This window comes from Anolis carolinensis, chromosome 3 (assembly GCF_035594765.1).
Source record: "Anolis carolinensis isolate JA03-04 chromosome 3, rAnoCar3.1.pri, whole genome shotgun sequence".
NCBI lineage: Eukaryota > Metazoa > Chordata > Lepidosauria > Squamata > Dactyloidae > Anolis > Anolis carolinensis.
In genome coordinates, this window is record NC_085843.1 from 30,531,965 (window position 1) to 30,542,593 (window position 10,629).

Here is a 10,629-nt window from a genome sequence, read left to right on the forward strand (position 1 = left end):
ATCTTGGACCTCAGTTGCCAAAAGCCTCAACCATCTTGGCCAACAGTCAAAAATTCTAGGAAATGGAGTCCAAACCATTTTAAAGTCAAAGATTGGGAAATTGGAAGCTAGGGAATTAAGGAGGACAGAAATATTACATTTATTTTCTACAGCCAGCATCAAAAGCTTCCCCACAAGGCAGTTTAACTTGGATTTATTAATGTATGTTTCACATATGTCAAGCGTTCAAATTTACATAACAAAGTATTCATAAGAATTCATGCAAATTTATGAGAAACAAATGCTAGTTGTTAAACTATTTACTGTAACCTAGATTCAAAGAGCAAAATGACTCAAACGTCTGCAGCAAGAAACAAAAGTGAAAAATTAAAGTAGAAATGAAATTTCTAGCTTTTGTCAGTTTATAAATAACAGTAGACATCTTTTCCAGTTTTGAAGATTTATTCAGGTATTGACATATGCCATAAAAAGGCCATGTATACAGATGTTTTTGGTATTTAATGGTGAGCATACATATTCCCTTAACATTTTATCACATTTGATCCCGAGGGAGCTCCCCTTATGAGCTGAACAGAAATATGTCTCCCATTTGTACCTGGTCCATCAAAGACAATCTTTACAATGAATTGTTAAACTGCAAGAAAACCAAAACATAAATCATGCATGCAGCAGATAAGTTCTTTAAACGTGGCACTCTTCCATCTTTGAACTACAAACCCTCAGAATGCCTATAAAACTGGATTAAACAACCTAAATACAGGGTTTCTATATTTTTCAAGCAATTTCTGAAGTAAAGATATAGCTGGTAAATGTGGATTAACAGTTCTTCATGCTAACCTCCTGGCTGTATGTACTGAAACATTAACTGCTCTAAATCAGACTTCATACATGTTTAAAAATTAAAGTGTTAGTAGTAAGCCATAAAGCATGCAAAAGCTGCCTATAAATGACTTAAATAAAACCAAATGTGCAGGGTGTTCCATTAAAATATACACCATGTAATGAAACAAAGCAATTTAAAATAACTTAAGAACCTTCTTTCAGAGACCAAGGCTTGCAGCTTAATTTGCAAAACAAAAGGGCACTGCTCACACAACAGCTAATAACAAAAAGCTTTAAGAGCACTGCACAAAATAAACTGAAACCTCAATAGATTGAATCATAAGGAACAAAAGCTATTAAATGTCTGTATTACAGAAGTGCTTTCCATAATAAAATTATATAGAAAAATAGACTTACAATGGTAAATGGACATGTACTCTTTCCTTGCACTTTAAGTAGAGATGCATTCATTGCCAAATATCATCAGATTTTCTCTCATTTTTAACACATTTAAAACAGCCCTTTCTTCTTATTGAAAGGTATTAAAAACAGCCCAGGTGTTTTATCCATTTCCCAAAATATTAAGCCACTGCAGGTTGCCGACAAATTGGGCAGGTGGAATTGTCAGAAAGCCAGCGATCAATACAATGAAAATGAAACTCATGCATACATGGCAACTGTCTTAGCTTATTTCCAACAACATATTCAATAATGCACACACTACATGCCTTGCTTGTTTCACCCTCTTCTACACTGACACTCCCATAATTCCGGGTAGGCAGACTATCAATTTGGTCTTTGGTTAATCCCCTCAAGAGGCTATTACCATCTTCTTGTAACAAAAGGTAGGGCACAAGGCGGAGGATGGGAAGAGTTCCATTTTCAACAAAACTGCTTGCATCTTGAAACTGTCTGCTATCTTGTGGTTCGTTACCTTGTCTGTTGTGTCGAGTAGCATCGATTTCGGTATCCCATTCACTGTTACCTTGTTCATCAGGTCTGCTCCTAACCGAAGTTGCAGTAAATCCACTGATATCACTTAGAGTATGCATGTTAGACAGCTGTGACTGCATATCTAATAAGTTCTGAGTACTCCTCTGAGTGTCAGAATCTGATTCTGTGTCTATTAAAGAGCTTAGCTCTCCAAAGCCTGTCATAATTTGCCTCAGAATTGATCTAAGCGCTGTAGCTGAAGATTCCCCAAGTCCAGTTTCTGATATCCTACGAAGAGGTATCCGTATGGTGCTAACATATGTTCGTATACCTGCACGTTCAGATCGTGAAACAGTCCGACGAAATCCTCCACCGTCGCTTTCAAAAGTAACCAAGTTGTCTGCCCCACCTGCTCTTGAGCGGGTTCTAGTAGCAATACTGTCCTGATTCCTATTTTCTCCAGGGCGAATCCTTCTCACCTGAAGGTCTAATGTAATAGTAGGTTGCCTTCTAGGTTCAGCTGTGGCTCTAGCAGATTCTTCCTCTTCCAAAGGTACACCCAAGGGTGGTGCCTGTCCCTCACCTTGTTCTGGAAGAGACTGAGCTACATTTGTCCCATTAGACTCTCTATTCATCTGCTCAACATTCCTGTGTGGCCTCCCTTCCAAGAGAGACTGGAACTGACTAGTAAAAGTTGACCTTAGTCTTAAAACCTCTGGTCTTTGTCTTGTTCCTCTCCGAATTCGATCTTCAGTTCTCCCTCTGTGAAGTCGCACTGATGCAACTCTGCGCGTTCTTCTTTGTCTGATAATATTGTGCTCGTTAGCATCTAAAAAGGCGCGGCGTCCTTCAAAACCTGCTGGGTTTCTGTTTCTGCTTCTGAGTCTGCCTGAGAAGAGTCGGGATGTTTCAGCAGTGCTTTGTGTCATTGGACTGCTAACATTTCCAAGTCTGGATGAAGCAAGGGCATTGTCTGCAGCAGCTCTCAGTGTCCGGCTCCTGGTTCGGCTGGCTACCGGGCTGTCTGGTACTAGAGCACTATTTACAATATGTGTTCTGTTACTATGGCCATGTAACAATCCACTGAATTCCTCACCAGCAGCACTGTCACTGTTAGGTTCATGATTTATATTTATTTCAAGACTAAACCTGAATTCGCCATTATTAGGGTTTGCCTGGCTTACAGTCCTCCAAGTCTGGTTCCCACTCTGTCCACTACGGGTGGAATTTCCAGTATGATGGAATCTGTTCAGCCACTCTAGCAGGGAATCGCTTGTTGAACTTTCCCCAAGAGTCTGTGAATCTGAAAGCAGTTCAAAATCACACAGACAAAATATTTATTTTTAGAACATACAATAAAACTCAATTGAACAACCAGTTATTCCTCTGCAACAATACTGAAGTGGAATCTCTTACATGTATTCTTTCATTACAATTGCTATGAAAGGACAAGGAAAGGAACGATATTCCTAATTATTCAGGTTTTCCCAGGGTATTATCCTGAGTCTCTTTTAAAAACTATTTTGTTCAAGGGAGCCAGCAAGATGTTTACAGTGCGGGTAGTTAAGTTTCTAATCTGGCAATTCTTACTCATCATTGATGACAGAACAATGTTACTTATATATAACAACCAACTGAATTTTAGGTGTTTTAATACTTAGTTGTTTTATTGTGTATTGTATAATTTTCTATCATATGTATCTTTCAATCTGCAGATTTTGGGGTCTACTGACTACAAATAATCATTTTTAAAAGAATCATAGCTTTACTAGGACAAGACAGATATCTGTAACTGTCAACCTTAAGCTGGAAGCACCAGCCTCAATCATTACATGATCATATATCGCAATTACAGATCTTAAGTCCTCCACTCTAGAGGCATACAAATACTTTTAGACTCTAAAGAGAAAACCTCCTAATTAGAAGAAATGCTGCAATGTTGAAAGCAGCAAAGATGTATTGCTGTTTATGAAGGTGAGACCTTACCTGAAGCACACATACTCCCCAGCATCAATATTGCTTGCCCATCCAACAGCTACATGTAATTTCTATATCCATTCTTCATGATAAAAACCAATAGATCTATTTTGTACTTCAGATACTGAAAAACTTTGTGAAGGTTGACTGAAAAGGGGGAAGTACCTGGCTAGTATCAAAAGCAAGGAGATAATAACTCGCTGAAATTCACTGGAGGAAAAATGAGACATCTCAAATGTTTTAAGTCCAAAATGTTTTAAATGTAAATCTTCCATGAAGATTTCCTTGCCTTATTAGAATTATGTTACAACTGAATAGAGAATCTAAAAGCAAAAACGAGGACTATAAAGGAGCATTTCAATTAACCGCATCTATACAAATGCTAGACCACCTCATTTTTCCTAAGGTTGAGCACTTAGCAAGTTCTTGTAAACACCAGTAAGCTGCTTAGAAATATCTGTTGATAAACACACATATTAATTTAATAAATTAAAATAATTTGTTGATTTTAGTAGCTTGTAACTTATTTTGCTGCAGTCAGTGAGTTTAAGACTGAAGTCTTACGCACATTTTCCTCTAAGTAAGCCCTACTAAACATTGCAGACACCTTCAGAAATCTAATATCTGTGAGTCAAACCAATGTCTGACTATGTATTTCTATTTTTCTTTCCGCTCTTCTTCCATCAGATGATTTATGAGATGTAGAAAGAGAACAGCTTCAGAAGGAGGCCTAAAGCTTCTGAATCACTAAATGCATTTAACAGAACTTCAAAGAAGCACTGACTTTGCACATTCAACAAAAATGACTTTAACAACCAGGGGTCCACAATTTATGTCCACTGATTGTTATTAGTGAGGAAAATATGCTAAAAGTGCCTCCACAGAATTTTTAAAAAAGAGGACTAATGGCACAAACAGTGTTATTTCTCATAAGCTTGAGTTACAGCAGATGTTTTAAAAGTAAACACTCTATATTGTTATAATGTCCTCTTTCTTTCCGGTCTCTTGTCTTGGGCCCTATTTGTTAACTCTAGTAAAATCTAGACTTGCAGAATATGTGAAGAACATGCATTTCTGATAAATTATATCAAGCAATTAGGATAATAACTTACATCCAACAGTTTCTCCTTCCCAGTCTCTGTTTTCTGGATCGGATTGAGATGACAACTGTTCCTTTGCACCTTGTAAGCGCTGCTGTAGCTCATCTGCTGTTATTTCTCCTGAAATAATTTTAACAATACTGTCAAGTGTATTCATTGGTTTGATACACAGAATCAAACAGAATAATTCTTTTCAAGAAAGGAGGGTTTTTAAAAGAACTATTAAAAGATACATAGGTGAAACCCTGGAATAGCATAAATGCAGCAAACACTCAAACATGTATCAGTAACAAAAGACAAATTAAGACACTATACTGCAGTAAGATGGCAAAATTCTACATTTCAAAACACTTCTATAGATGCAAGTATCACTGAATTTCTGTAATGCCTTTCTATGAAACAACTTTAGGATCATAAATAAATTTTAAGAATTTAAATTGAAATTAAATATTTTGCTTTATTTATTTTATGGAAATACAAGTTTATCTTGAACTAAATATAAGAAAAAAGAAAGCTGTAAATTTTACGATGACAATACAAATAACTAAGCCTACTATTCATTCCCCAAGAATGCAAAGTGGTGGATAATGACACTAATTATAAATTGCATTATATCAATCATATAACTATTTAAAATGTGATTCAGAATATGTTAGATTTTTAAGTACCATCAGTCAAATCTTACCTGGAGTCCCAAGAAGGTTGCGATCTCTCATTAATCTGTAATCTTCATCACTTAGCCCATTAATGAATTGGTAATATGCTTCCTCTCTGTTAAGGCGCTCCTGTTGCCACTGCCTCTCACCGTCATCACTATGGCTTTGGGATGTGGTCTGTCCACCACTTGCCCCTGAGCAAGACCTAGAACAGTCCATTCTAGGAAGACCAGACTGACACAACAGAAAAGACAAAATCGGGGAATTTACATAGATTAAATTTCCAACTGCTACCCACCTGGTTTAGTGCTTATTTAGGTTCAAGATCACCTGTACAGCTAATTTCTTTTTACTAGCATGGCTAAGGCTGTACCTATGACATACAGTGTACAGGATTGGGCAGTATATTTTGCTTTACATTAGATTCTAGTGCTGGAAGTCAAGGTGCATATTTTGTAATTATTGTTTACATTATCCTAGATTATAATGTTTAAGGCACTATGCTAACATTTATGGTATAATGATGCATGACATATCTGTCTAATAAGTAAATGCAAAGTTCATTTGTATCTATACCTCTTCTAATGAACACTGCTTTTGTGTTCTTTCAAGTCATTTCTAACTTATGGCAATTTAAGGTGTATCTTCCACAAGGTTTTCTTGGTATACTTTATTCAGAAGGTGCTTGCCCTTGTTTTACTGTGAGGTTGAGAGAGTATGACTTTCCCACTGTCACCCAGTGGGCTTTCACGGCTGAGAAGTGATTTGAACCCTCGTCACCCAGTGTCCTGGTACAACACTTAAACCCTATGTCTCTGTTATCAAATACAGGCTGATCAACATGCTGTCCTCCAAAAGAAAACTGGAAAGGTTAGATGAACTGAAGCTTATTTTTAAAGGTTCTTTTTACAGATATGCAAACTGACTTTACACACTTATGACCACCTAGCAATAGTAAGCATTCTATAATCAGCCTTCCACATTTACTATGAATAAGGGCATTAAACTCTAGAGAAAGTGAAAAACTGCTAATAAATAAATTGCTATTTTACATGTGAGTATACCTCTCTAGAAATTTCTAGGTCTTTCAGTATGACATGGGGAAGCTGACCATAGAGTTGTACTGGAGGACCTAGAGATTCTGAGAAGACATTTTAATGAAATTCATGAATAATCAAATCCACAAAAGTAAAACACACAAATGTTAGAGGGCTGACTGTATACTAAACAGATACTATGGCTATCATCAATTTCCAGTCTGCTGACAAAAAGAAGGAAATACACTGGGTTTAAACTAGAGCACAGAATGAAGGAGAAAATAAATAACTTTAAAGTACTATTACTTACTTCTGATTTGATTAACGTTAAGGCACCAATGGCCAAAGCAGCAGCTTTGGAAGTTATGAATGAAGAATCAATAGTAATATGCAAAAAAAATATCTCACATTATTTTCCTCACTTTTTCTTCAACCCTTTTAAAATGCAGGTATGTGAATAATTTCTAATAAGGTGTGATGTTGCAAGTCTTCTTAGACACTTTAGGCATCTTCTGTCTTTTCAGTCCACTTTGGACAAGCAGGCTGCATTTTATAGAAATTCTGTGAGAGAATATAGAAGGAACATGGTGATAAACTGTAAGAGAATGGCCTTACAAGCTGCTCTTACAATCATACACAGTAACTTTTAAGTAAGTTTTCTTTTTATCTGTGACTTCCCCTTGTTCTTTTTAAGTTTCTGCTTTCCCTCTCCAAAGTTTAAATGGGGGAGGGGAGATGCTAGGATGATTAAGAATGAAGACCTGGGTAACTTTTAAAAGTCTAACATACAGGATTTTTTAAAACAAATATCAAAACCCAAATCTTCTACAAATTTATGTGACATATTATATGGAGAATCTAGGTGCAACCCTGACCTGGTTATAAACGCTGTTTTCCACCTGCTAATAGAGAACTAAACCCCACAGTCAGGCACTATAGTCTAGTGGTCAGCCCTCAATATTATCTGGAGTTAGAAGCACAGGATCCCCACGAAAGGGAAATCTCACAAATGAATAAAATTGCTACTTTTGTATCTGAGAAAACATCTCTACCACCATGTCATTATGAACATCTACTGGAAAATGACCACAGAATCACACTGGAGGATCTAGAAATTCCTTGAGAGTTGTTCTCTCTAGAAATCCCTAGGGGTGCATCCACTCTGTAGAATTAATTCAGTTTGACACCACTTGTACTGTCCATGGCCCAACCCTATGGAATCATGGGTGTTGTGGTTTAGGAAGGCACCAGAACTGTTTGGCAGAAAAGATCCTGAAAGCCTGTAACTCTCAGGATTCCATGGCAGTTAAAATGGTGTCAAACTGCATTAGTTCTACAGTGTAGATGAACTCTACACTGTATCCGCTAGTACAGGTACAGGCAAAGTTTGGCCTTCCAGGTATTTTGGACTTTAACTCCTCCAATTCCTAGCAGTCTACCGGCTGTTAAGAATTGTGGGAGTTGAAGTTCAAAACACTTGGAAGGCCGAAATTTGCCCATTCCTATGCTAGAATGATGGGAGAAGCTGACTATAGTGTCAAATGTGGAGACGTGTCGGTATAAGACAAAATGGAAGAGAGACAGGGGGATTGCCTTGGGGCACGTGCCTTGCACAATAAAGAGATTGTTGTTAAAGGCTTTCATGGCCGGAATCACTGGGTTTATGTGAGTTTTCCGGGCTGTATGGCCATGTTCCAGAAGCATTCTCTCCTGATGCTTCGCCCACATCTATGGCAGGCATCCTTAGAGGTTGTGAGGTCTGTTGGAAACCAGGCAAGTGGGGTTTATATATCTGTGGAAAGTACAGGTTGGGAGAAAGAACACATCCCAACATAGGCCCTCCTCTCGGTCTCGCCGCCTTCACAAGTAAGGTTGGTTGGGACAAGGGAGAGGGCCTTCTCGGTGGTGGCCCCATAGCTCTGCAAATCCCCCTCCCTACCGGGGTAAATTAGGCTGGCCCCCACTCTCCTCCAATGTTTTGGTACAATCTAAAAACTTTGCTCTTTAACCAAGCTTTCTCAAAAGATTCAAACTGCAGACCCATTGGTTTTTTTTACTGAAAGCACTTTATATGACTGGTTGGTGGCTATTCATTTTATGTCTCAAATTACCATAACATGTTATCAATGTGTATTGTAGGGTTGATTGATTTTACTGTGGTATTGTTTTATGTATTGATGATATGAATTATGTTTTCCTTTGATACTGATGTATCAGTATTCACTGCACCGTATGTACTGTTACATTACGAGTGCTTTGTAAGCTGCCCCGAATCCCTCTTGGCAGATGGTGGTGGTGTAGAAATAAAGTTTACTATTATTATTATTATTATTAATTCCCTCAGGCAAGAAGCAGCCAGGCTTGAATCTGCAAGGCCATTAAATGCTGGTCAAGCTGGCCATTTACAACATTCACACTTGCCTTAAACAGAAAAGAGTTATTTCTGTCAACCTGGACTTTCCACAAATACAGTAGAGTCTCACTTATCCAAGCTTCACTTGTTTTATTTATTTATTTGCAACATTTATTCCCCATCCTTCTCGCCCGAGGGGACTCAGGGCGGCTTACAAATATTGGCAAAATTTAATGCCCAAAAATACAATTATCCAAGGAAGTCTGCCTTTCAGTAGTCATTGTTTTTGTAGTAAATGTTGCAATGTTTTGGTGCTAAATTCGTAAACACAGTAATTACTGCATAAGGTTACTGTGTATTGAACTGCTTTTTCTGTTAATTTCTTGTAAAACATGATGTTTTGGTGCTTAATTTGTAAAATCATAATGTAATTTTATGTTCAATAGGCTTTTTTCTCAATCCTTCCTTATTATCCAAGATTTTTGCTTATCCAATGTTCTGCCAGCCTGTTTATCTTGGATAAGTGAGACTCTACTGTATACCCTGTTTCCCCTAAAATAAGACATCCCCAGAAAATAAGACCTAGTAGAGGTTTTGCTGAATTGCTAAATATAAGGCCTCCCCTGAAAGTAAGACCTAACAAAGTTTTTGTTTGGAAGCATGCCAGCCGAACAGAACACCAGAGCATGCAGGATTGGTAAATGTACGTACCATAGAGTGTTGTACATAGAAATAATGGTAGTAACAAGAAATTCTTGATAGAATTCACAAGTTTGTCTGGTTATGCTGATTTGTGATGACGACTACTGTACAGTATATAATAAATGTTCAATTTTTTTGTTCAACAATAAACGTGAATTCTTCTTCATGGAAAAATAAGACATCCCCTGAAAATAAGACCTAGAGCATCTTTGGGAGCAAAAATTAATATAAGGCACTGTCTTATTTTCGGGGAAACATAAACCCCACTTGCCTAGTTTCCAGCAGACTTCTCAACCTCTGAGCCTGGAAAACTCACAGCAATCTAAAGATGTTGTTATTTTTGCAGAGTCCGTTTTTCAAGAGTGTAAATACAACTCTAGTGTCAAATTGCACTCATTCTACACAGGCATGGGCAAACTTGGGCCCTCCAGGTGTTTTGGACTTCAACTCCCACAATTCCTAACAGCCTACTGGCTGTTAGGAATTGTGGGAGCTGAAGTCCAAAACACCTGGAGGGCCCAAGTTTGCCCATGCCTGTGTAGAATGAGTGCAATTTAACTCCACTTTAAGAGCTACACTGCAATGCTGTGGAACCATGGGGGTTGTACCCAAGTCTCTGCACTCTTTGGCAGAGAAGACGAAAGGCCTTGCAATACTACAACTCCCAGGACCCCGTAGCACTGAGCCGGGGCGGTGAAAGGGGTGCCAGACTGCTCAAACCCCTTTCCTCTTCCTTTTACCTGGCCGGGTCTCCCTGAGCCTTGTCTGGAGGCGCCGACCTGCTCCCTCCAGCTCAGGCCACATTGGCGTCTTCGGGGGCGGGTGGGGAGGAATGATTGACACCACCCCGAGCCAACCTCTCGGCGGGAAAGGCGGAGCGCGGCCAATCGCCGTCCTCCACCCGTCCTCCTCCAACTAGGCCGGAGCAGGTGCGCGAGCGGGCAGGCGGCGGTTGCTCGGAGGCTCGGCTTCGGGAGGAGAAACTCACATCCCACTCTAAGTGGTGCAACCGCTGTCCCTGTCCGTCGAGTTCCGGTGCTCCGGTTTAC

The 10,629-nt window shown here is 38.8% G+C and overlaps 1 protein-coding gene across 2 annotated transcripts; it reads right to left on the minus strand.

Annotated features, from left to right (window-relative positions):
- Positions 1–422: 422 nt before the first annotated feature.
- On the minus strand, positions 423–10,629 carry rnf6 (ring finger protein 6). Of its 2 annotated transcripts, none has more exons than XM_008117875.3 (5): positions 10,321–10,629; positions 6,934–7,086; positions 5,518–5,722; positions 4,845–4,952; positions 423–3,058 (listed from the first exon to the last, which is right to left on the minus strand). In XM_008117875.3, the coding sequence occupies exons 3-5, from the start codon at positions 5,705–5,707 to the stop codon at positions 1,404–1,406; spliced, it is 1,953 nt and encodes a 650-aa protein (XP_008116082.2). In that variant the 5' UTR covers positions 5,708–5,722; positions 6,934–7,086; positions 10,321–10,629; the 3' UTR covers positions 423–1,403. The 2 variants fall into 2 exon arrangements, with proteins under 2 accessions (XP_008116082.2, XP_003225564.2); XM_003225516.4 differs by having other exon boundaries at positions 6,836–7,086.